General features: G+C 32.0%; 5 protein-coding genes across 10 annotated transcripts; 2 read left to right on the plus strand and 3 right to left on the minus strand.

Moving 5' to 3' along the window:
- Positions 1-94: 94 nt before the first annotated feature.
- Positions 95-7,926, minus strand: Su(h) (recombining binding protein suppressor of hairless). Of its 5 annotated transcripts, XM_072891889.1 has the most exons (3): positions 7,719-7,925; positions 6,802-6,942; positions 95-4,502 (listed from the first exon to the last, which is right to left on the minus strand). In XM_072891889.1, the coding sequence occupies exon 3, from the start codon at positions 4,390-4,392 to the stop codon at positions 2,863-2,865; it is 1,530 nt and encodes a 509-aa protein (XP_072747990.1). In that variant the 5' UTR covers positions 4,393-4,502; positions 6,802-6,942; positions 7,719-7,925; the 3' UTR covers positions 95-2,862. The 5 variants fall into 5 exon arrangements, with proteins under 5 accessions (XP_072747990.1, XP_072747994.1, XP_072747991.1 ...); XM_072891893.1 differs by lacking the exon at positions 6,802-6,942 and having other exon boundaries at positions 7,719-7,926; XM_072891890.1 differs by lacking the exon at positions 7,719-7,925 and having other exon boundaries at positions 95-4,498; positions 6,802-7,710.
- Positions 7,927-10,807: 2,881 nt separating this feature from the next.
- Positions 10,808-15,971, plus strand: Mus201 (rad2 superfamily protein mus201). The gene is made up of 9 exons (XM_072892444.1): positions 10,808-11,269; positions 11,496-11,671; positions 11,906-12,343; positions 12,492-12,708; positions 12,783-14,230; positions 14,329-14,427; positions 14,509-14,722; positions 14,951-15,181; positions 15,255-15,971. The coding sequence occupies exons 1-9, from the start codon at positions 11,182-11,184 to the stop codon at positions 15,929-15,931; spliced, it is 3,588 nt and encodes a 1,195-aa protein (XP_072748545.1). The 5' UTR covers positions 10,808-11,181; the 3' UTR covers positions 15,932-15,971.
- A 1,006-nt stretch (positions 15,972-16,977) lies between these two features.
- LOC140665719 (3'-5' ssDNA/RNA exonuclease TatD) lies at positions 16,978-19,619 on the minus strand. Of its 2 annotated transcripts, none has more exons than XM_072892170.1 (2): positions 18,921-19,081; positions 16,978-18,251 (listed from the first exon to the last, which is right to left on the minus strand). In XM_072892170.1, the coding sequence occupies exon 2, from the start codon at positions 18,222-18,224 to the stop codon at positions 17,310-17,312; it is 915 nt and encodes a 304-aa protein (XP_072748271.1). In that variant the 5' UTR covers positions 18,225-18,251; positions 18,921-19,081; the 3' UTR covers positions 16,978-17,309. The 2 variants fall into 2 exon arrangements, with proteins under 2 accessions (XP_072748271.1, XP_072748270.1); XM_072892169.1 differs by lacking the exon at positions 18,921-19,081 and adding an exon at positions 19,093-19,619 and having other exon boundaries at positions 16,979-18,251.
- A 307-nt stretch (positions 19,620-19,926) lies between these two features.
- Positions 19,927-22,707, plus strand: Naa40 (N-alpha-acetyltransferase 40). Its single transcript, XM_072892172.1, has 6 exons — positions 19,927-20,026; positions 20,100-20,211; positions 20,321-20,706; positions 20,806-20,964; positions 22,441-22,496; positions 22,639-22,707. The coding sequence occupies exons 2-6, from the start codon at positions 20,206-20,208 to the stop codon at positions 22,662-22,664; spliced, it is 633 nt and encodes a 210-aa protein (XP_072748273.1). The 5' UTR covers positions 19,927-20,026; positions 20,100-20,205; the 3' UTR covers positions 22,665-22,707.
- On the minus strand, positions 22,418-27,335 carry Alpha-man-iia (alpha-mannosidase 2). The gene is made up of 7 exons (XM_072892168.1): positions 26,594-27,335; positions 25,111-26,468; positions 24,665-25,003; positions 24,282-24,590; positions 23,570-24,101; positions 23,331-23,483; positions 22,418-23,151 (listed from the first exon to the last, which is right to left on the minus strand). Exons 1-7 carry the CDS (start codon positions 26,726-26,728, stop codon positions 22,567-22,569), a joined length of 3,411 nt encoding a protein of 1,136 aa, XP_072748269.1. The 5' UTR covers positions 26,729-27,335; the 3' UTR covers positions 22,418-22,566.
- Positions 27,336-27,659: the final 324 nt, after the last annotated feature.

Consider the following 27,659-nt stretch of genomic DNA (forward strand, 5'->3'; position numbering starts at 1 on the left):
ATTGATATATTTTATATATTATAGAATTTCCATGTCAAATCTAGGATCGGGAATCAATCGGGAACTAATATTAATTAAAGATTGAATCAAAAAATTGCATAGTACAAACTTTCGGTTTATTCTAAATTATATAGGAGAAGATAAAAATTAATATTTATATCTTCATTGTACTTATTGATTATAATTACAATAAAGCATATAAAAATTGAATTGAATTATTTATTTTCGATGAATTTAAATCGAAGAAATACTCAGAGAAAAACGTTCTAAACAGATTATAGTACAGAAAATCCTCTTCATCTGAAAAAAATTCAATTATCATAGCACATAAGTCCTCCTAAGTGTATGATCAGAGTGTCTACTCAAATTTTGTAAAAAAATTCTCTTTCGAGTATTTTGTTCAAAATTCTAAATAAAGAGAATGTTTTTGAAGATTTTTTCAATATAATTTTCTAAAATAAATTTTTTTATTGTATCCTTTTGTTTGCCTTTCGCTCATACGAAAAAAAAAACAATAGAGACATTTAAGGTCAAATGCTAAAATTGTAAATCTAATTGAAACACGGATAATATTGTCATTTCTTTATTTTTTACTAAAAATTATAATAAAAAGAATATGTACTGCATATTCAATATTTTATTAAAATCTCGAATATATAAAGATAGATATATATTTATAATATATATTTATATCTATCTTCATTCATAGAAATCTTTATTCATATATATATTCGTATCTTGGCTCGTCGACAAATTGATTATAATATAAAAACATTAGAGAATTTTTTAAAAAATTGTCTGAATAATATGAGAATTTGATTTCCTTTGATTTCTCCAAGTTCAAAAGAAGAATTCCAAGTTTTCCATTAAAAATTTTTTCCAGAAAGTAAACACTCTAATGATATAATTAAATATATAATTTAAAAATAGCTTTCTGCTAATTCAGACATCACGGCATCGTAATGTCGTAATGTGTGTCCATATATGTATATATATATATATATATATATATATGTCTCTTTCTACCTTTTCTTTAATAAAAATAAAAAAAATAAAAATATTATAATATAATAGGTTCAATTTTTATACTTCACGAGAGTTACAAGAGAATGATTAATCAAAAATTAATTTCACGCGAATATCTCAAAGATATATTTAACGTAATTATTACACCGGGATCCACGTAATCATAATCACAATAAGTGCTGTATGTATACGTTTGAAATACTATATACATAAAATAACACGTACGCGTATTATATGAAGGGAAATCTATGTGTCATTTTTAAAACTAGACGATTATTTCTCCGAGATATAAAAAAAGAAAAAAAATGCATATGAATTCTACTGACTTGATCAATCAATCTCTGGCCGTTTTTACAATCAGCACGAATTCGCGTGATACACACATTCACTCACTAAAAAGAGTATATGCATTTTTTTTTAATAAATAATGAGAAGTCTATTGACACTGCATGTGCGCGCACGAATTTACAAATGTACCAAATGTCGAGTACGTCGGGAGCGCGGGTTCAAAAATACACTGCGTAACCCTTCCTCTAGCCTACTTTGTACATGATAGACCATTCACGCGAGGCAACGCTCAGACTTCCGTATAGTTTTTCTCGATTTTCTCTCATACATTTTTCCTTCTTTACTCCGAAGTCATTTCCACGAGGTGGAATAACAAATCGCCAATACTGACGATCCAATAAATTAGAATTTGTTTTACAATCTAGCGATGATATATACAGTGTCTGTAGAGATCAAAACTAAATTTATTGCAATGTGTTAATGAGATCGAGAAGATAAAAAAAATCATATAAACTTATGCTCAAAAGTGCTTTAGCAAAGAGTTATCAGCGTTCAAAAATAAGCAAGTAAAATTGTTCTTAGAATTGCAGAAATCACAAAATTATGACATTAAAGTCTAACAGAAGCAAAGACATGTTTACTATATAAGTCAAGACATGTAAACAATAACTGACAATGAGAGTTATCCTTTTCCAAGCAATTCTGTTTAATATTTTAATAGTTATAAGAAAATAATTTTGCTCGTTCTTTGAAAGTTTATAACTCTTTAATAAAGCTTTTTCGTACTTATTCAACTCCATTAATACATTGTAATAATAAATTTGGTTCCAACTCTTACAGACATCCTGTATAAAGAAAGCGAAAAATGTTTTATAATTACTTGCTATACCGATTTCCGAGCGTAATAGTTCCTCTCGTAACAGATATAGTGTTAAAAGCACAACCGTTCAGTGACCAATACGTAAATGTATAGACTAAGATTGTGTATTACATTCGTTACTAACTATACTCGTTTGATAGTTTTTTTTTAAATTCTTCATAAAATGCTAGACAAAACGTGACAATAAAGTTCCAAGGGAAGTGTTTTGGATGTGTCAATAAAAACTTATCGAATCTAATTCCATGCACTTCACTCTTGAAAATTTGATCGTCAGGTTCCATATATTCGGTCTATACACTCTCGCGTAAACTGTTAAATCAAAAAACTGCTATATAAATTATTATCTCTGTAAATCTTTGTTAACAAATTACGAAAGTTTAGCCTAATACAGTTTTAGCGTGCGGAGTTAAATGTATCGCACGTAGAGTGCATTGAGCGAAACGCTACGTTTTCGTATTGTCTAAGTTTGCGCCGTGTTGCGCCACGCTATCATCGATTTCGAGTAACAAATCTTTCGCCAGATACGAGCACTCGTCACTGTCACTCTCGTTTCCATCATCGTTGTCATCCTCATCGTCGTCATCGGGAGACACCACGATTGGCGTCGCACCGCCCATATCACTACATCGTAGACTTTGGTTCGCGTTATGACGATTATCTAGAAGATATCAGAGACCCGACTGCGGTGGCTGTCCGTGAGTGTTCCAGGGCACGTCGGTAGGCATCGCAGCGGGTGGTATATTAGCCTGATTGTGCATGGCACGTGGCGCTCGCATGATTTCATCGGCGGGTGGACAGTGCGGACGCGGCCCAGGTTCGGGCGTGTACGTGAAGGTCAAACCGGTAGCGTAGATGATGCCGTCATTGCGAACGAGAGAAACCGGCACCTGCGTTGGCTGACGTACCCACAGCCACTCACCGCGAAACAGGGAGATGTCAGGCACGACGCAAAGCATGCTCTCCTGGCATCTGTACATAGTCTCGGCCTCGACGTCGCCGAACCAAACTTGCAGATTTGGCGTAAAATTGTCGCCCGTAAGCTCCAGCATCGCCACGTCACCGCCACCATTCAGATGCAGACTGTGGACCAGCGGTACAGGTGTCACCGGCGACCGTACCGGACCCATGCCCTCGAAGAATTGATATTCTGCCTTGTCCGTGCTGATAATAGTCCAGCAGGCACCATCATTGATCATTTCCTTGTTCGCTTCTTTCGGGCAAGGTGTAGCCTGGAATTGTATTATACGCTCTTGCGATAGGCACAAGTACATATGATCCGTGTCCTTCATATAGAAGGCGCATTTATGCAACTGCGAGACAGGATCGTCGGCCTCTAAACTGGCCATCTGTTTGTCCACCTTGCGAATGACCAGTCGCGGCAATGCCATTCCCGTCACAGAACATACCAGTTTCACAGTACTACCATAGTGCACGTAACCGTCGCGCACTTGAAATTCCTCCGACTCGCTCTCATTATCGTCCAGAAGGTGAATAGTAAACGCGCCCCATTGTGTCGAGCTCGCATGGAAGTTACCATTCTCTACGTGAAGATAACGCGTGCTGACCGTCTGCGAGCGCAATCGATTGAAAAGCGCTACCTTCGTGCCACTGGCAATGCATAGATCTGCGTTCTTCAAGGACTGCTTCTTCTTGGACGGCTTCGAGATCACCTTGATACGCTTGCTGAGGAACACGCCAATGTCATGGCCGCTGCCGTAAAACATCTTGACGGAGAGCATAAAGTGTTTGCGCTTGTCTGAGTCGGAGATATAAAGAGTCTTCGCCGCGCAATACTGTTTGCCGTTATTCAGATCTAGTTGCTGCATATCCTGGTCTGAGTTACCGATGCCGATGAAAGCGCACAGCTGAGCATTCTGTTCGCTCTCGCCTTCGCGCAACATCTGCTCCTGGCGCATCCTCCAGCCATCACCGAAGAGATAGATGCACGGCGGTGGACAGAAGAATCGCTTCTCGTTACCATATGACTTTTGAGCGACTTTAGCGTGTAGGATCACGATCATCATGTCGCTACGGTCGCGCAAGTAACGCTCCATCGCCTCGCGGGTCAATCGCTGGTCCTGTTGATCGGGCCTGTAAATACCGGAACCATATCGAGGATAAACAGACATGACCGAGGTCGGTGAAGGCGGAGACTGCATACTGTGTGCCATCGTTGGCAGTCCAAACTGATGTGGCATATTTAAAAGTCCGGGTCCTGGGTTGCGAACGGGATAACAAAGTTGCCGCCGTTGGCGCTGTTATATCTTCATCTTCTAAGCGTCAAGAATGACACTTTTCGATTTTCTACCTATACAACAAATTCAAATATTAATACATTACACAGATACTATTTTAATATTAAAAAAAAATACTAAAGTACCGTATAATTATCGTTAATTATTAAATAATCGTATGATTATCTCATGAAAAGAGTGCAAAGAAAATAGTACAATATGCTAGGTAAAGAATTGAAGGGGAATTAGAAATATACTGGAAAATAATGGAAATATTAAAAAATTGTCTAAGAAATGTAAACGTTACAGACAAAATATTAATTGCAACATTAATAAAGAACAGTAGAAGACGGTTTTATATAACAGTTCTTAGTACGCAGTTAAACAAATAAACAGCACATTAATTTAATGATGTTTCTTTCCCTTAATAAATATCTAATAATGTTTTGTATCCATGTACATACATTGTACAGTGAGAAGATATAAAATCAAATAATTCGTGTAATACATATATAATTATAAAATAATTGTAAAATACTTGCAAGTGAACGTGTTATCGCGGGTTTATATTATATATCATTCACGCTGCGCGTGATAATGTATTCGCATAATATGCAATAACGTCACTATTAACGCGATTAAGCGTACCAAACTGCATACAAATGTTCGTTCATTTAAAACTTCAGCGTGAGAAAAATTTTTGCTTTTTATGAGGACGAGAAGAGGGGAGGTATAATTATCTCGAGATATCTTTCTTTGAATAAACCACCAAGAATTGCTAGTCTTAGTACAGGAAAGAGGAAACAATATACATGTATATACGCGCATACCGTGAGAACCGAGTTGGGCTCATTTTTCTTGCATGAATTAAAGCACTTTTGTCCATTACATAGAGATTTTATGTTTATATATAATAAAAAACGCATATTTTAGGTTCTATATATATATACATACATGTGTGTGTATAATTAAAAATGTATATATTAAGTATAATTTATTAATTATACAAAATTAACACTATAAATTGAACATATATGTATAAAAAAATTGTACAATTTTATTAATCTTTTTTGTGGAATATTCGAGACTCTTTTTTATACTTCCTCTCAGGTAGATAATAAGTAGAAAAAAAATGAAAAATTAAATCTTACAGAAGCATTCAATTTAACAAGGATTTTATTTTGGGAGTAGTAGAACAGTAGAGTGGCAAGTATTTTTCAAAATCAAATTTAAATTATATCAAATATTATGTAATAAAAATTTGAATCTTACAAGTGATGCGTTGTATACATAGTTTCCTGTCAATTTAATTTTGATAGCTTATTCCATGATGTAACTCTGATTTTATAATATAATGTATATGTAACAATATAAAAAAGTAATATAATAACATAAATTGTAAAAACTTGTAAGAAATAGGCTAAAGAGATAAGCGCAGCACAAGATGCAATCAATTTTCTTGAAAAAACAGATTCTTTAATCTAAATTGTATGTTTCAATCTTCTTTTAAACCATTTTCTGCAAATACTTAACTAAAAAGCATAAAAAATACGAATTAGTAAACTATATAATAAAATTGTAGCAATAATTTCAGAGTGCACAGGAAAGAGAGAGAGAGAGAGAGAGAAAAGTATTTGTCATGCTCATATGTTTCAACATGCTCAGTTTAATCTGCGTAATCTCAAACTATTATTTACACAAAACTATTAGCCTAATGGAGTATAACTGAATATCTCAGGAATAGGAATAGGAACAATTGCAATAAATTTATTATTCAATAATGAGAAAAATATTTGAGTCTGATGTAATGATAATGAATAGTAGAATACATAAAACATGTGCTAATGTATACATTCTAGCCTTGTAATTTAAATTTCTCATATATTATTGTGCTGTGTGCTTTTATTTATCAAATATATATTTTAATATATATATGTATATATATATTTATAAGTTGCACAAAATGTATATATAAATAAAATAAACAATAATTACATTAATATATCATTCCATATACATTAACGCATGCAGAATGAAAATTATAGAAGCAAAAATAAGAATATCGCGTAAAAAGTGCCTTTTATAGACATTAATTGTCTTGGACTAATATCGCTGGGGAAGAGGTGGAAAAGTGGACTATACTTTGATCGCAAAAATAAAAGGAAAATATCATTACGTGCACTCGGTCGACATGAAGGATTAGCAGATGATCGATTACGCGATGTCGCGAAGGAACGCGATCGAAGCGGCGTGTGAGAAAGTTGGGCATTTGTTTATTTACGTTTTCGGGCGCACATAAAGAGAGGTTACCAGCACATATATTTATCCGGCATATAGGAAAAAAAAAAAAAGAGTTAAACTCGGAGCACTCACCTACTCATTTTCGCCTGGATGCCAAGAACAACCGCGTACCCGCGTGCATCCTCCGAGCTATCGATCATCCGGAACGGCCGGCAAATCCCGACGATCATTCACCGTCCGCAAAACACCGTCCTCTCGTCGCCTATTCTCTCTCTAATCCATTCAAAAAACACCTGTTCACTTTCCGAATTTTCAGAACAGTCCTGCCAACCGCGAGACGAACGATGTCGCGACAGCGGCGAGTTTGAATTTGATTCGCGAAAATTCAGACACAGGCGAAAAAATTTCCCGATTCTGCGCGATTCAGAGATCACTTTCTTTTTTTTTTTTATTAATCTTTTAGATTAAATATACGGGATATAAACTCGACGCGCGAATTGAAAGCAATATCGCGACGAGACGTTGAGAGGCGGATGACAGTTCCTAACGTGCGACTGACGAATTTTCTTCTTCGTGATTGGACTGGCACAGGATCGGCGATATAAGGGCCTACCCACACGGCCAACGACCGACAGATGACTGAGTTCGCGGCAACGACGTATATAGAGTTATTACTGCCATATTGTAAGTACTGCACCATGAACGTGGCGAGAGTAAGAGAGAGGGGAGACCCGCACGTGAGCTCATAAGTACGCGCTCTCCCGATGTGTGCCGATGTTCACATCGGTGTATGAAAATCGCGCGCAAACGTCAGTGACATTTGAAACGGTTCGTTTTGCAGACGAAATCGCTAACACATTCGATTATGTCAAATCACGTCCATTGACAGTGTTATTTGCTTCGCATCATTTTTTTTTCAATTTGAGAATCGACTTTGTTTCGCATATATATTAAAAGTTAATATTCTCGTGATCTTTATACAAGGTGCAACATTAAATACCCATTCAAAAACGCAAGGAAGTTAAGTTTATAACTTATACGAATCATACCTGCCGTTTTCCAAGATATATCGATTAATCCTGATTCCTTGTAGTGTTTTTTTGGATTATAATCCGATAGAAAAAAAAAAAATTAATCGCACACCATTATTAAAAACGCACTAACCGATGCGAGCGAGCCGAGTATTCTCGGCGATGCACTTTCAAAACTGTATTACGTGTTCGAGAAGTAGATCAAGCACTCTCTCGTTCTCTCTCTCTCTCTCTCTCTCTCTCTCTCTCTCTCTCCCTTCCTCCCTCCCTCCCTCTCTTTATTTGCAATGACACTTTTTTTTATTGTCCGCGACTTTTCGCGATGACACGGCGCTTGCGCGCGCGGATACGTCACTGGTGTTGCAGATTCTATTGTTTTACTGTTGTACAATGGCCCGGTCGACCCGAGCGCCTCCAGTTCCTTGCCTCCCTACCTGATGAGTGCCGTTCGCGCTCTCCTCTTCCCTCATAGTTCCCCCTCGCCCCCTTCCCCACGGTTGTCATTCCCCCTCCCCGACGGCGTCCCTATGGGCCGTGGAATTGCTGCCGCAAAAGGATGTTGGGGTTACCCTGGGGGGCGTGGGAAAAACCTGCTGTGGGAAAGAGTGGGTGGCCTCTACCTCACTCCACTTCTGTGATGATGACGATACGATATATATGCCGTATCTATAAATGTCGTGCGTGTGGGTGCGCGCGCACGTAATGTCAATGTATATGTGAATTGCGCATATACATATATTATATATATATATAAAATATGTATATACTTGATATACATATCACACAATCGCACACATAATATGTAATGGCGCATCCATACGGTTTCCTCGCGTGATCCGCGTGTGCGAGACATGTAGCCAGCCGATACTGCGTAATAATAATGTCAAAGTATATCTGCACGTGCGTGTGTAAGAATAGCGAATGAGAGAAAGAGAGAGAGAAAGAGAGAGATCGTCATGTGAGTGTCGCACGATGCTAGTCGAAATATTTTGTTTAAAACATTTCGAAAAACGTTTGCTTTAAGAATTCTTGACAGCGACCTTTGATTCGACTTAATAGCATTCGCGAGATGATTTATTAAGAAAGAACTGAACGGATCAAGTTAAACCAAAAATTAATAAATCTAATACCTTTCGTGATTCATGAATTTGACATTGTGCAAAGTACATTTTTAATCTTTTATTTTAAATTAACATTAATAATTAATTTATGAGTAAAGCCCTGATATAAAATTAAATTTTTTTTTAAATGAATTTTGATGTATTATTATAAAAAAGTTAGTTTGATATAAGATAATACGATTTAATTGGATAAAAGATAATATGATTTGAAGATTAAATTATTTATTCTATAGAAATTTTTAGCTTATAAATTAATTATTAATTTTATATCTAAAAATACTTTGCGTAATATGTCAACTTCATGAATCTCAAAATGTATATTAGATTTATTATATAACTTTTTGACTAATCTATACTGATTCATTTAGTGTCTAGTTTTTCCTTGAGCACTGATTATATATTTTCTCTTCTAATTCTCTAAATCAATTGTAATTTTATGGACTTTCCAAAAAGACTTTAACGCGGTATCTTTCAAATATTTGCGAGAAAAAGAAAGAGATAGTATATATGTATAATATAATAAACATAAAATTTTCGATTATGCAATTTCACAATTTATTAGAGGATTTTTGTTCCTAGAAATTTCAAATGAGACTTTATGAAAGAATAATTGCTTTTCAGTATTCGTATGATCAAAGATAAAAAGGACATTGTAAGAGAAGATATGTACAAATATGTATTTAATCCACAAATTTTATATAAAGAAATTTAATAAAGAAAAAATTTTAAGAAAAATAAAAACTTAATATTCAGACGCGATACATATGAGAAAATATAATCTATACATTTATGAATATCAAAATTGAAAATATTATAATACTTTGTTTCAATTGAAACGAGAATTCAAAAAAGAAGCAGAATCCATGTTAGTGTTGGAATCAGCTCATATCACATTCGATCGCCGCATCTGCAACCGATGCAAGCGAATGTTCTACGAATGATATATATATATATATATATATATATATATATATATATATATATATATGGTGTGTGTATGTGTATGTACATACATGTACATATACATAAAAACAAAAATGCTTTAATACATAAATTCACGCACATATCAGAGCATTATATGCATATATGCAGATATGAATTTTTCGTATTATGTGCTCTATCTGTATACACAAAAGGTGATACAATTATCACGGGGGGACATCCTTTATAGAAATGATTCCATGCGATCAACTATATTTTATTATCGAACATCCCATATTTAGATCACTAAATAAGACTCATATGGTAAGATGTAATGCAAGGGCAGTGGCAGTGTATATTCAGACTTATATATATATATATATATATATATATATATATATATATAGAGAGAGAGAGAGAGAGAGAGAGAGAGAGACATGGTGTATCAAATTCTACTCAATTAAATATAATTACAGACTTTTATAAATTATATATATATATAATTTCTAAAAGTCTATAATTATATTTAATTAAATTGAGTAGAATTCGATATGCCATGTCTCTTTTATTGATAAGACCTGATAATAAAAGTAGATTTTAAAGTAAAAATAAAACAATGAAAAATAATCTAGCAGTATAATTTATATAGAAGCTATATAATAATATGATTAATATATTAGAGTGAGCTTTCAAAAATAGAAGAATGACCCAATTCATAGAAATAATAAAGGATATATATATATATACATTTACGCAATTATACATGGTCGCTTTCTTTGTCAGGCATTCGTTGATTGGTTGACAGTGTTCAATATTATAGTCAAAAACATAGACTTCATATATTTTTAAACTTTATAAATTGAAAGAAAAATAACTTTGTTTAAGCCTAATTTTCTAATTTCAAAAATCATTTCCTGAAAGCTATACGTTCCACTGTATCGTTTTTACTGCAAAATAATTTCTGATGAGAAATGTTTTTAGCTCAGGTAGTAAGTATAAAAAGAGAGAGATCCACTGTCTCAAAAATATACTGTCTCTTTCTAATTCTAGCTTCGTATTCATATACTATAGAGTTCACCGTATAAGTGAGTGGGAGTATAGTGTACGCGTGACGTACGGTTCGCTTGTCAGCTGATCGCGAATCTGATGCTTAGAAAAAAATATTTTCATTCCGCGCGTTCTACACACGCTTTTCTTTATATATTCTTGGATTTATGATACTAATTAATATGTATTGCACGAAATCAGTTTTTTGATCGCATATTTATGGATTACGTCTTAGTAAAGACCGATAATATTTATTCATACAGTGTAACTCAATGTATTAAGTCACGCACGTGAAGTACGATTGTTCAAACAAATCTACTTGTATAAAATATTTATGCTGCATATGTTTATGCGATATGTACATTATTTTTCAAATAAAAGTATCTTAAATAATGGGGGTATACGGTCTGTGGAAATTGCTTGAAACATCCGGAAAACCGGTGCCCTTAGAAAGTCTCGAGGGCAAGGTCTTGGCAATTGGTAAGCATTGATATTCATAATAAATTTTATTATAACAATATTTGATAAATATAAGGTTTAATGTAACATCATTTATAGATGTCAAATTATTGTACCTTTTTTTTTTTTTTTTTTTTTTGATAGGTAGCTGAAGTTTTGAGAATGTAAATAGAAGAAAAAACTTGTTTTTTTTTTTTTTAAATATATTTTAAGTAAAGTAGATAATTCATATGACATAAATTTTCAGACATATCGATATGGATGTATCAAGTATTACAAGGATATCAAGATCGTCATGGTGCTCCTAAACCTAATGCCCATTTACTTGGATTATTTACTAGAATATGTAAACTTTTATATTATAAAATCAAGCCTGTTTTTGTCTTTGATGGAGGTGTACCCATGCTCAAGAAAAATACAATTGTAAATACAATGGATTATATTCTTTCTAACAAATAAAATCTTTTCTTTTTTTTCTAATATTGCACATTTAATGCAAAAAAGATACAGTATATTACAAACTTTAAACACACTATGTATTTATGCAAAAACAAAACTGTTCTTTTATCTTGATTATAATATTGTTCGTACGTAATTAACTCTCAGCGTGGGAACCAGGTAGTGAGAAAAAGAGTCTTCTCATTCTTTTGTTCACAGGCCTTACGCAGGAAGCAGAAATCTATTGCTACAAGTAAGGCGCAGAAGATGAAGGCAGATTTGATAAACAACTTGATAAAGCACAGCGTTGTGAAAACTGTTCTGAATAAAGATTCCAAGGTGGATGAAATTAATGGAGCAATGCAAACAATGATAAATATACCAACTAATAGTACTAAAGAAGATATGTTTATCTTACCTGATATACCTAGCACTAGCAATATGCAAACTTATATCAGTGATAGTGAGGATGATTCTGACACCTCTGTTGAGCTAAGTCCACGGAAACAATCCAAATGGATGGGAAACATACACAATGTTGATGTAACAAGCAATGAATTTAAAGCATTACCCGCAGATGTTCGTTATGATATTCTCACTGATCTTAAGGAAACAAGGAAACAAAATTCCTGGGGTCGTTTACATGAAATACCCCAAGTATGTATGTATAAATGTTAAAAAATGTTATATATATATATATATATATATATATATATATATATATATAATATATAGTGTGTGTGTATGTATGTGTGAGCAAAAAAAAATTATAAATTTTTCTACAAAATTATATCTCCAATTATAGGAATCACAAGAATTTTCTGGCTACCAACTGACACGATTGCTTAAACGTAGATATGTACAAGAATCCTTGGAATCTGCTGAGAAGGAAATGGGTGGAAAAACACTGACATTGGAAGAATTAGATAAACTACTGACTGAACAAGGCATTAATACAAAAGGGAAAGACATGGCTTTTCGAATAGCCGCGGATAGTACAACAAGATTGATTTACATCAGTGGTATGTATGCCAAGTGTGAGAATAATAATTTTTCATAATATATATTTTGATATAATAATTATGTGTTATTTCAGACAAAAACACATTAGCAAAAAACTCTAATAAATCAGATGATACGTTACAAAATGTAGATGAGAAAATTGAATCTATTGCTGGCCCAAGTAATTGTACACCTATTGTAGAAGATATAAACGAATATGAGTTAAGTGATATGTTGCAAAATGTGAATGAGAAAGTTGAATCTATTGCTGGTCCAAGTAATTGCGCGTCTATCGTAGAAGACAAGAGCGAATATGAGTTAAATGATACATTGCAAAATGTGAATGAGAAAGTTGAATCTATTGCTGGTCCAAGTAATTATATGCCTATCGTAGAAGACATTAATGAATATGAATTAAATGATTCTGATGATGATATTAATGTACCGATTCACGAAGATTTTTCATTTATCACGAACGATATAAATGAAAATACATTTGACAGTGATAAGGAATCTGAAATTGATATGAACGAATCATTGGCGCCATTAGATAAAAAATATTTAAACAAAAATACAAATCGAACAAATCCTGCATTAGCATATCTATTAGAGCATAGTGGTTTGTCTCAGAAACAGATCATACATCTCATGAAGTATAATAAAAACCAAAGCCATAAAACAAAATCCACAAGCAAAAATATAAAAATACATGAGAAAAATACTAACTCAGAATTAACCAAAGATAAAAATTCAGCAATTACAAAATCGGTACTTCCTGAAAATTATATAGAAGTTTCAAAATCCACAGAGTCACATAATATGGAAAATGCATGCACGACAAATGACAATATGACTGTCAAATTAATTTCATCTAATATGGAATCAGATAATTTCACCAAAGAGGACCCATTAAAACATAATGTTGAAGTATTAGATGTAACATCTAATGTCACATCCTCGGTTGATAAATCAATGAAGACTGAGGAACGTTCTTCTTCTCCTGCAAAGTCTAATGACAATATGAGTGTTGAATTAATTTCAACAGTACGGACAGACACATCAGATTCCGATTCTGACGATTTCATAGAGATTCAAGATACTCCAATACCTTATACAGAAATAGTACAAAAAAATATTACAAACAAAAAAAGTGTCGAGATAACTTTCAAGTCTGATGAAAAACTAGAAGATGATATTTTCGCCGATATATTTGAAAAAGCTGATAAAAATGAAGATTTACCAACTAGTTGTTTAAAACAAATTCAGTCTGTTAATGAAAATGAAGACCGAATGCCATTAATTTCTAAAGACAACAATTTGAAAAGTAATTTATTGAATACTACACCTGAAGAATTGATTATAGAAAAAACAGAAATCAACAAGTCACCAGAAAATACTCAATTAATCGAGAATAAATCGAATGATGAAAACAAAGTACATACCTCTCAAGACTCCAACAATCTAATAGAACATAATAATGTAGATTTGCAAGAGAAGAAAGCAGTATTGCCTACGAATGAAGAAGATTTAATAGAATTGAAGGTACACTTTCAATATTATTTCTGTAAACAAATTAATGTTGTTTCAATTTTATTTATTTATTTATATCTGATACATGTGAATTACTATTATAATTTCAGGAACAATTAGAATATGAACAGGAAGAACTTACCAAAGACATTGGCAAATTTGAGAGACAAGCTACCAATATTTCTGATCAGATACAGACCGAGGCACAGGTATATTTCAGGAAACATTGCAAATAATTTTTCTTGTACAACTACATTGCATATGCTATATTATATGCCATTTATTTATAGGAATTATTACGGTTATTCGGCATACCATACATAGTAGCACCAATGGAAGCGGAAGCGCAATGTGCATACTTGGAACAAATTAAACTCACTGATGGTACGATTACAGACGACTCCGATATTTGGTTGTTTGGAGGTCAATATGTGTACAAGAACTTTTTCAATAATAACAGAAGAGTATTACAGTTCCGTGCCTGTGATATTCAACATCATTTTAGTAAGTACGAGATAAATCCATTAATATTTTCTTAAAATAAAATTAAAAAAATATGTATTGAATATATATCATTTAAAATTTTTATATAAGAAATTTTTTTAAAATTAATTATAAGATCAAGTGTTATATATATCATTAAACATATATATATATATATATATATATATATATATATATGTTTAATGATATAAAATATACATATTTTATATATATATATATATATTGTAGAACTCAGTCGGAATCAATTGATACAGTTGGCCCTTTTGGTCGGTAGTGATTATACCACAGGAGTAGCTGGTGTTGGACCAGTCACTGCGCTAGAAATATTAGCCGCCTTTCCTCCCGAAGGAGATAACGTATTACACGGATTATATAATTTTTGCTCGTGGATTAAAGAGGGAAAACCTTCCAGAAAAATGGGCTTGCACAATAAGTTGCAAAATATAAAGTTAGACAGAGGTAATCATCTGCAAAACATAATAGACAAGACTGAATAGAATAAAAAAATAACAAATGGTGTAATTAATTGCAGATTTTCCAAGTCAAGCAGTTGTCCAAGCATATCTTTTTCCTACGGTCGACGAATCAAAAGAGACTTTTACTTGGGGCAAACCGAACGTTGTGTTTCTTTGCGACTACACCAGGCAGAAATTTGGATGGACGAAAGGCAAGTTTGATGACACAATGATACCAGTATTGAAGAAAATGGCGGAAAGTAGGAGTCAAAAATTGTTGGATATGTATTTTAAAACAAAAACATTGCCGCTGTCTATCGAGCCAACCTTGAGCAAGAGAGTGCAAAAAGCTTTATATAGATTAAACAATGTCGATATGGATGAAAAAAATGTAGATGGTAAATCCCAATCGAAAAGAAGTAAAAAAAGCGATACCGGAAAGTTGAACCAAGAAGATAAAGAAGTTGAAGAAGATGCAGTCGATTTTGAGATAACGACTCAAGAGACTAAACCACTGTCAAAAATAAATGCTGCTACCACCAGTAAGATTATTAAATCTAATGTTCAAAGAAAATCTACCAAAGAATATATACCACAACGAGAAAAAGACAAAAAATGTGCGTTAGAAAGGAAATTATATGCTATAGAAATATTTAGAAAATCAAAACAGGGTTTAGATAAAACAAGAAAGGTAAAGCGAGCAATACGAAAGGTCAAAAAAGAGGCAGAACTATCGGAAAGTGATAGCGATTAGATGTAATTTTTTAAATTAAAATAAAAATTTTTATATATTATGAATAACAACTTATTTATAAGATTCATCAGAACCAGGCTTAATGCCCTTGACTAAAACTGTTTTTGTTCTAACATTATCGATGATGTCTCTTCTGCGTATCAGTTTCGTATTCTTTTTTGCATCCTTCGTTTTTAACAGTCGTCCAATTTGCAAAAACTTGCTATGAAGATTATGTTTAAAAATATACATATATGAATAATCTGTGATAGATATTACATATATATTTTTTTTTTACTTATTTGTTTTTTTTATGTACATACATCCATATGTGTAAAAATACAAATTATTTTTTCATAAAAAAGAATATATATTCTAATATTTTACCTTCAGATTCAGTAATATAAAGATCGACAGAAAAAATGTATAGAAACTTCCGTCAATATAAAGTATAGATTCATATATATGTATGTGTATATAGATATATATGAATTATAGGTAAAGGTCTGTTCTTATAGCTGAACTGAGTTGAACTGGCTGCATTAGTTCAGAATTTATCATTCTCTTTCCAATGTGGAGGGAAAAAAATAAACTCTGAACATTCATATTTACACCATTCATTCTCGGACCCTGTACATACATATATCATAATAAATATAGAAATATATAAAATATAGTAAATGTTTTAAACTTGTAAAAAGAAAAACTACAACTTTTTATTCAACAATTAAATAAGAATAAATCGATTTATCAATTCTCTTGTGCATTTATTAATTATAAAGCCACACATTTTTATCTGTGAAATTATAAAGTTTATACAATTCATCAAGAGAAAGAATTGTCTTGGAAAATCTTTAAAAAAAATCTCTCTATATAACAATTTATTTGTACGAAAAAATTTATAATGCAATAACAAGGAAATATATAATACTATATTATATATGAATCTGTATCTACATATATATCATGTATACTTAAACAATTAACACTTTATAAAAAATAAGAGAAAACAGAGAGAAATTCATAATTCTCAATATAATAAAAATATCCTGGTACATATACAATATAATTAATGATACATTATGTGTAAAATAATATACATAAAAATATCTATAAAATATACACTCCACAACTTATATAAACTTATATTATTAATAAAATTATTATAAATTTTATAATCAACTTCATCAATCTATATAAGTATTAAATCAGTTTTCTTAAATATTATGTAACTATTATTTAACTCTGATTAAGAAAAAAAACCATTATAAAGAAATATAATAGGTTATAATTCCTCCAAAAATTGGAAGTTTTATACATTAAAAATCGTAATAAAACTTTCATAGCACCGGCTGTCTTAGCACCATTTTATATATAATTTTATGAGATCTGAATATTATCATTGATTCAAACCGAATAATTTTAGAGCATTAAAAGCAGTAGCCAACGCAACTTGCTCCGGCGTGGTTTGCATAAATGCCGCTACCATTTCTACAATCGCTGGCAAGGCACATGGTTCGTTACGTTGAAAGGTGCAATAACGGTGGAGGAACATCATAGATCGTTCAGTTAAAGCGTCCTTCACGTGTGCGGGTAATTTGCTGGCTCTGGTATTGGGATACATAAATGGTGCGTCGGTTTCTACTAAGATTTTATCTAATGGCGCCTGTCCACCTTCTAGCAATTGTCTTATCCCGCTGTCAGACTTATCCTTGCATAAATAACCTGTGATACCTAGATAAAAGCCCTGATCCAAGTAAATCTGTGCCTCCTCCGCAGTGCCGATGAAAGAGTGAATCAGAACAGGCGGTAAACGATTCTTATATTGATTAAGAACCTCTAGCACATCCTTTTGCGCACTTCTTTCATGTATTATTAAAGGCTTATTTAATGTACAGGCTAATTCTATTTGTTTATGAAATACAGCGCGTTGAATCTCTGGAGCTGAGAAGTCGCGACTGTAATCCAAGCCACATTCCCCAATTGCGACACATTCAAGATTGTTGGCTATGCTTTCCAGTTCGTGTAAAGTGTCTGGGTCCTCCCAAGATTTGGCATCGTGCGGATGTATGCCAGCTGTCGAATAAAGCGTCCCGGGATATATTCTAGTTAGCCTCAAGGCTTCTTTGCTAGAACGAATGCTGGCACCTATCACCATAATCTTTTGTACACCAGCATCCTTTGCCCTTTGTATTACACTATCTAAATCTCGACTGTACTTCTTATTTGTTAAATTGGCACCCACATCAACTATAATGTAATTTTCATAGCATTGAGTCATTGATGAAGGAACAGCTTTCTCCTCTTCAGCCATTTCTTTAGACTTCTATGAGACAATAAGCTGAAGTATAAAAGTATTCAATGTTATCAACATTATTTCATTCGAGATAATAAATATGATATCGTTCTATTATAAAATAAGATCATACACAGCTCTGACATCTCAATGGCATATATATACATAAAACGTATGTATATGAATTGGATGTGTAATAGAATATTTTTAGAAACACATGTATTTTTAGAAAGCATGCTGTTAAGAAATATAATTTATAGATATATGAGCTCACAATACAAATTTAATAAACTCATTTTGTTAACAACATTTCTCACACTTTTAACTAATTGTAAGTATTGTTTTTTAAATAAAGTCTAAAAACTAAGCATAGTAAATTTAATTATTTAATATAATTATACGTTAGATATTTTTTCAAACATGAAGATACATATTAATTTTACATAATAGATTATCAAGGCTACATGAAGTTATTTAAATATAAAGGGATAATATAAACATTAAGAAATTTAAGGAATTAAAATCTAATAATTGTCACATTATTTAGTAGAATATATATTAATGATATTTCATCATCAAAGTATTTATGTAATATTGTTGTTACAGTTAGATATTTCATATATTTAGTACACACTATAGTACAGTGCGGTACAAGCGATCGAATTCGTTATAAATTAATGTAACAAACGAGCACTTAATACTCAAGTACTTAACCTATACGCGATGCGTCAGAGTTCATGTCAATTAAGATCTAAGAATATTTGCACGGTGCACGACTGAGTCACAATTATTAAACGAGAAACAAGCTATAAAGAACTGTATCGAATGAAGAATTAACTGCGACTACTATACTGATCTATAAATAAAACGACGGAGACAAACTTACGTCAATCCCAACCTTCAAATATACGAGTTACGATATGTATAATATACTCCACACATGCACAATGTTGGATGATGCAAATTTTTTTTTTTTGGATAATCAATCTCCGCTCATTTTTGTCAAAGTAGCTGTTGCATACACTCGTATCATTACATTAAAGTAGTCGAGCAAAACGAAGCGAAGGAGAGTCGAGTGTGTTTAAGACAACGTTGACAGGTTGTTGACAGCTCTCGCGCATCATTTCATATTTACTTATTGTGGTTCCATCACCGATCTTTTTATTTTCGTCTTTCTCTTTTCTTATTCAATTTCCTTCCACTATTAATGAGACAAAGTACACATCACACTTCTACTTCTCTTCGTTATGACTGGATTCCAGAATCCAGATTCCATATGGATTTGCCCATACGATGCCAGCACCACGGTTGTTTGATATTAAATGAGTTTTTTCGCGCATGTGCGATGATAACGCGATGATGGTTACATTACAGCCACGTATATGCGTACTTTAATTTTGACAGCAGATGACAAGTTGAATAGACACATATAAATAAATAAATTAATATAATTTTTTATTTCATGCTTGTAATTAATTTTCCAAACATTTCTAAATAAATATGAAACGGGGGAGGACTGTACAAGATCTCAATATTCAATGCGCATGAGCAAGAAAAAGCATCTCCTAGGACAAGCATTTATTAGGTGGATGCGTTCCATTTAACGCTCGTGAAATCATTTTATCTTTGTTTTTCATCGAAAGTTAAATAAAGATAGATAATACTCGCAGCGTTACGATCGTTTAATGAAACTTAATCCAACTTAAATCCGCGTAAACAGATGGCGCTAGATAATCTTAAGGCTAGTTCTCAAGTAATATATATGAAAAAAAACCGTACATTGTGTATTCCACATTCCGGATTCCAGGAGTTCTAGGATTGTAAGTTAGTGTTTGAATTATTCGTAACAATTTCTAATATTTGATAATTGATAATTCATTCGTTGTGTTGCAGCATATGAAATACTATAGGAAATAATTTTAGGAAATATTATCTTTATACATAATTTATAAATGTTTGAACGGGAAAAGCGAAAAATTTAGAATTTATATTATCGACTATGCAGGTTTGTTCGTGAACCTAAACAATTTAAATTTTCGCATACAGAATTATTAACGGATTTAATTGGCATTTAAATATACTTTGTTTTAAATATATTTGGTTTTCTTTTTCAGAAAAAAGCCAGAAAAACAAGACGTCAGCTTTTGGCAGACAAAGCTGCAGTGCAACAACAGATAATTAATAAAGCAAATGCTTTGACAAATCCTTTGGAAACTTTAGATAAATTTCATGAATATGTCACAGTAGATTATTCGTTTAAGCTGTCTTGCATTAGAGCAAGAGATGCACAGCCAGAATGTCTCTCTTGGATATTCGATATCATGGAACGAAACATGAAGACCATGTATGAACAGTCTAGTTGGGGTTGGGATGCAACTGAGAAACAAGCAGAACTGACAGAAGAAATGGCTTGGTATCTGGTAGCATCATATAACGATAAATTTTTAGGCTTTTCACATTTTCGATTTGATATTGACTATGGTGATGTAGTATTATATTGGTAGGTATATTTTATGTATACAGATTACATTGTTATACGTATATCAAAAATAAAATTGAAGATGATGTGAAAACTAAATATTTATATGTATGTCTACAGCTATGAATTACAATTGGAACAGGAGATCAGACGTAAAGGACTTGGCCGTTTTATGATGTTAGCGCTGGAATCTATGGCATATCAGAATCAGATGTTGAAAATTGTTTTAACAGTTTTTAAACGTAATCTGTCGGCGATACAATTCTTCTATACACTTGGGTAATGAACATTTATCGATATTATTACAAATAGATCAGCGCTATATGACATTCTTAATATTTCTCATTGACATATAATTGTTAAAATTTTTTTATACTACATTATACATAAATTTTTTACTTATTTTTTAATTATATTTCCTAGAATTAATATTTTTTTTATACTCATGTGTACAATGTAGTACCAGTATAAAATTGCTGTGCAAACCAAGTCTATCTTATAGAATCTATAATTGACTAGTATCAAAGTACTCTCTTTGATAAAGAAATAATTATATTATACTGGTTCACATATTCTCACTCAATTCACTAATATTAAATGTAACTATTTGAGCTTATATTTTGTATTTCATATAGCCTTTCTGTAGTTCAGAGAACAAACAAGTTGAGAACTCGAAGAATCATATTTAACACTAAATGTACAGTGAGAATATGTTACATTCCTTCATTCATTCACAATATTCACAATCAGTTATAAATCTTATAGTAATATTCTTTAGAGTAACATTTTTTAAGAACTAAATGCTTATACATAAAATATGAAAATTATATTCCTTATTATACACAATATATTAAAACATTGACAACATTTGAGGTTTAATAAAGAATAACAAATCAAGAAAACAGTTAAAGTAGCTAATTTTGTGAAGCAGCAAAATTAGCGGATATTTCCAGATATAGATTGTCTTCAAAAATATTTGATTTGACATTCTATCAATTCTCAAATGTTCTCATTATCAATATTTTTTGAAATTCTTTTCTTTCATGATTTGTCTTAAAAATGACAAGATTATTAAATCACAAAATTATTATCAAGATTTATAATATTTGTAATTTTCTTGTTTAATAAATTACAAATAAAAAAATTATCAAAACATGATAATAAACATTAAATTCAATAATTAGTAACAAATGTAATTATGAAAAAGTGTAATGTATTTTTTTAATTGTTTGTGTGCATGCATGTTCAATTATTAATTTATCACATGTGCACACATGTGTATATCATATGTGCAAGATAAAATAAAAATATTTGAAATTTTTCCATCTTAAATACATATAATACATGTGTAATTTAGAAGGATATATATATATATACATATATATATATATATATATATTTTATTGTTGCAGTTTAATATATATATAAACTATAGCATAGTTTATCTTTCTGAAATTACACATGATGTGTATAAATTAATAATTGTGCATGCACATAAAATTAAAAAAAGTACACTTTCTCATAAGTACATTTGCTACTGATTATTGAATTTAATGTTTATTATCATGTTTAGTATATATATATATATAGATTTAAAATATATAATATATATATAATATAATATATATATATATATATATATATATATATATATATATATATACACATACATACATACATACATACACATATATAATTTCTTAAGATATTCAATCACAAAACAATAAAAATTATGTCAACTTAATACTGTTTCAGATATAAGTTAGACAATTCGAGTCCAAAGTCAGCACACTTGGATTATATAATCTTGAGTAAACAAAATTTACGTGGATAAAAAAGAAACAAAACATGCTGGATTTTTCTTTTATATTTTTTTCCTGATTAAGACTGTGTTTTATGAAATAAAATTGGTAATATTTGATGTGGACACAAATTTATAATGGGCGATTTCAGAGATGGTCCAACATTGTGGAACGTAAGGGGCGCTTTACTTATGGTCCAATCTTCCATGTCATTGAGGAATTTTGTCAAATCAATCTCTCCTGATTCCGAAACATTGAAGTGTCGCAGAAGAGAATTATTGAAGCAAATATTTAAGGCTGATTGATGCAACACCATACCAATACCTTTGCCAGCACCTTCAGGAATAGGAAACACTCGGAGACTAACGATGTTTAAGTCTACTGGAAGATCGTATCGAAGCGGTGAGAAATGCGCGTGCAGATCGAACGGCAGAGAATTGCGAGGATGCAACGCTATAACTGGATGTAGTAACTCTTCCGAAGCTAAATGGCCACTTAAAGACAAAAGCCCTGCAGGGTGATTCGCTGATGGTATACTGAAGGGACAATTCGATTCCTTTTTTTCTAGAATTAATGTGAATATGTGATTTGTCAACAGATTGTCCATTACACCTTGTCCTAATCCTCGATTGTCGTCCTGAAGTAATCTTCTATCTTGCATAATCTGTTTATAAAAATCAAATATTATAAAGGTATTGCATATATTAATAAATTTTCTGCACACATTTTTTATACATGGAGTTGCATTACTATTATTTTATATTATAGCTCTATTTTTAAGTTTATATAGTTTTGTAAGTATATGTGTCAAATTTTTGACGAAGTAAAGTTTATTCAATTTACCTCAAGTTGACCAGATGCCATAGAGGCTACACCTAATGGCTGTGCTGTGGTGATTGTTAATCGAACCCTTTTATCTTCTATATATGCATTTGCTGCCATTGGATAGTAATTGCCTTGTGTGGGAAGCTTAGGAAATCTTTGTCGACGGATCATCTAAATTTAAAATATATCTTAATAGGAAAAATCATAAATCTCATAAAAAATTAATTTAAAATCTAATTTTTTAAATTATATCTTACATTAAGTCCATTTAAATCCGTGAAGAATTGATCGCCGGATGCGATATCCGTATTAAAACGCATTGCAAGTTCATAATTTTGCGTTTCCGTTATATCGACTTCATTGAGTATATATAATCCAAGTCCATCACTACCAGGAGAATTGAACAATGTACAAATATGTCGCACATGTGGTAATTCTATGAACACTCTTGACAAAATTGGTCCAGTTACTAAATGAACGATCGTCCTGCTATCCATAAACACTGGATCCGGTTCCGGCTTGTCGGGCAGAAATAAATAAGCACCGCTTTTGTCTTTGCCGGAGCCTCTAGTACCGTATTTTACAAAATCCAAATGCACAGGAAATGTGACGTTACCGACTCGCAAAGCTTTCAACAGACCAGATTTCCCGAAAGAGGCGGCTAATTCTGGCCGTTGAGAGATCGAAAATTCTTGCATATGCGGTAAAATTGTCAGATGACCGAAACCAGGCACTGATGGAAGATTAATGTCAGTATTAAAAATAGTGATATTAGCTGGATACACTTCCCTGTTTAAAAAAAAGATAAACATGTTAAATCTCTAATATACATATTATTTTATAAGGTGATCCAAAAAAGAAAGAAAATGCATACAGAAAGTTAATAGCTGAATAATAATGATCAGTACTACTGTTGTATACATATTTTTTGAATCACCTTTTATACATAAACATTTCTATTGTATTTACTTCGTGTACGATGCTTTGTGTAGCGCGTGAACTATGTATGTAGTGATACCAAATCCTGGTACAGTAACTAAAAACGATAACTCGTATCTAGCTGCAGACAATGCAGCCGAACCAATCCAAACAGGAGATATTTGACACTTGACAATTTGACCTTTTCGATCTGTAACTCTGACAAATGGTGTCGATACTATCAAAGTTTGCACTTTCGTTCTTTGTCTTGGAAGAGAATTGTACAGAATAATCTTTTTCGAAGGATTATCGTCACCAAGATTAAGAACGTGCTTCTCACCTGCACTTGTGTGATGCGACCTTCGAAAAATAATTATACATTATATCTTTCACCTCATATGTGAAATATTATCACTTGTGAATTATTCTCGTACCTAGTTTCGTCTAATGAAAAGTACACAGCTTCCATATCTATGGACGATACTTGTGAAGTTTTCAATAAATGTGCTATAGATTGTTGAAGTACATGAGCCGAGTTATTCAACGCCATTATCATCTTTTGAGCATAATCTACTACAACATTGTCTCTAGAAGTTCCGGTAACTCCGTCATGATGTTGAAACAGAGAATGCCACATTCTGGCCTTGCTCAAACGAGATGCAAGACTTCCTTCTACTAGTTGATCATTACCTTTGGCCCAAGCTATAGCAGCTAATGCTTCTGATCCTCTCAAAGAACCCAGCAGTACGCGATCCAATCGTTTATGGAAAGGCCTATGCACACATGTGTTAAAGATTATGATAGATTAAAGTCTAAATTACTTACTATCACAAAATTAAAGATTTTTCTCTCTACCTAGAATTTAAAAAGATTTTTCTACCTAGAAGTATAGTAGCCGCTCCAATAATGGTCATCTCTGTCAGAGTATGTAAAGAAATCACCAGATAGAGTCGGAAATTCGTTCAAATTGCGTTTCTCTCTGACCGCCTCAAAATAATCGTTCAAAGTTCCAAATTGTATTTGGACATTCAAGTATTTATTTCCATTCATGTAGTCAAAAAGTTTTTGATAATTATCATACTGAGCTTCCCACTCGGCTTGATGTGTATATCTAAAATCATCGCCTAAAGGTGCAAGAACCACTTGAGTCTTGAAAAGCTGCGCCTTCTTACGATATTGATCTAGTAAAAGTGTTGCTCTCTCTGCTATATTTGCTTTAGTAATGGTCTTTGGAGGGATCTTCCATGGACAACTAAGACCAAAGTTCTGCATTCTGTAGAAATCAAATTGACAGCATATTTTCGGATCTGGTCCGCATGTATGAGGAACGTCATAACTGTAAAACGGCATAACGTGAGTGAATAATTCTGTGGAGCCATCATTATCCCATAATTGTCTCCAACGAAATTCTAAATTCTTATCTCTGGCCAATTTCTTCTTGACCGAGTAATGAACTCTTTGTATCAAGAGATTTTCTAAACCTGAATTCTTTAAGAGATACGGCATGGTGGGAGAAAGACCAAAAGGGTCAATGGCCCATCCCGAATTTGGTGTATAATCGAGATTATACTTTAGCCACTGATGACCTTCAGTTAATTGTGTGAGTTGAGCAATCCAATGTGCTATAGATTCATCAGGCATTACCCATCCTCCCGATACAATTTCTAATTGTCCATCATGTACCAAACGACGCACTTCGTCCCTTATTACTTTGGACTGGTCGTCCCACCAGAGTTTAAAAAATGATATTTCCGCCCAAATAAACTTGCGTCTCTTATCTTCAGTTAGCTTAGTCACCATATTATTCAATATGCTTCTTGTTTGAAATATATAATATTTTTCAAAAGTATTTAACCACCCAGGATCATTATGCGAATGAGGTACAACAAATACTTTTAATTTTCTGTTAGGATGCCACTGTTTTTCATCGTATACAATATTCCAGCCTTGTTTCCAGACTCCACCATCCGCATTATCAAATTCTAATTGTTTATACAATTCTAACATTTGTATATCAACTTCTGGAACTTTTTGAATATTAAAATTACACATGAGGCTTTTTCCTACATGTGGAGCTGTAGTATTGAAATAATTTGAATGACTGATTGGTTGTATGACTGGTATAAAATTATGTTTGATTTTTGCCGCTTGTTCTTGCAAAGCACTCATAACTTTATGATGTTTGTCAAAATCCTTTTCTAATTTTGTGAGTCTGTTTTCAAAATGGAGCCATTGATTCTAAAAAAACAAATAATGATTTTTATAGTTTGTAATAAATCATATATATATATATATTATATATATATATATATATACACTTGGTGTAACACTAGTGTACTGTAGGCAATACTGTTATAACTTACATCATTTATTGCAAGCTTAGAATCTTGCCCAGGTGGAAAGAGAGTCAAATCCATCATTAAATAGATCATCACACAACAAGCAAGGATTAAACCCACTCCGAGAATGGCAATGGCCTTTCTGATTCTCATTGTCATAAATTTTTCTTCTGCATTAAGTTTAATGTTTCAATTAGATGTATGTAATCGCTCAGATTTTAAAGTGTCTTCAATTATATGCTTGCGATTTATTTTTAATCATAAAGCGTGAATCAATAGTTTACGCTTGAGTGATAATTCAATGTTTAAAGTAAAAATGAATTTGTATCCTAATCTAATTTGTCAATCATTATAAAGAACTACATGTTAAAAGTCAATTTTAAAATGTCAATTTTATATGAGTAGTGAACTTAACGAATTCGTCAACCTTGAATTATTATCAAGATTATGAAACTCATAAATCAACTTGTTTTGAGTTTCAAAAAAATTTATCTGTTAATTTATGTACAGTTTCTGGCGATTATTTTACTGTAGTAGTTCCTTGCTATCAACATATATATATATGTATATATATACACATAATTGCTTTTATTTTTTAATTAGGTGCACCATTTTCGATTGGTTAGGAACTTGAAACACTGTGATTTTTATAGCAATTTAAAAATCTAATGCACAACTGTCAGAAACAGATGTTCACAGTTTGAGCTTTACAGCCGCTATCAGTTATCAGTAGTGTTGTTGTCAGTTGTCAAAGATGCTTTATCTCGCGCATGCGTGATGCATAATGGTAATGAAATTGAGGGATGATGGATGATGCCTGCAGCAAATAAACAGGAAAACTTTAGGCTCAGGTTATTCGTAGTCTGTTCTTATGAAGATTCCGTTCAGCCAATCAGATGGCTGAATGAAAATAATGACAAATAATTAATAAATATATATTAAAATTATAATAAAAAATTATTTATTTTATAAATTAATTACAATATGTTAATACATATTAATATATATAATCTAAATTATTAATATTGTATATATATATATATATATATATATATATATTATAATTAAAATATAAAATTATTTATGATTT

The sequence above is a fragment of the Anoplolepis gracilipes genome, chromosome 5, assembly GCF_047496725.1.
Source record: "Anoplolepis gracilipes chromosome 5, ASM4749672v1, whole genome shotgun sequence".
Classification (NCBI taxonomy): domain Eukaryota; kingdom Metazoa; phylum Arthropoda; class Insecta; order Hymenoptera; family Formicidae; genus Anoplolepis; species Anoplolepis gracilipes.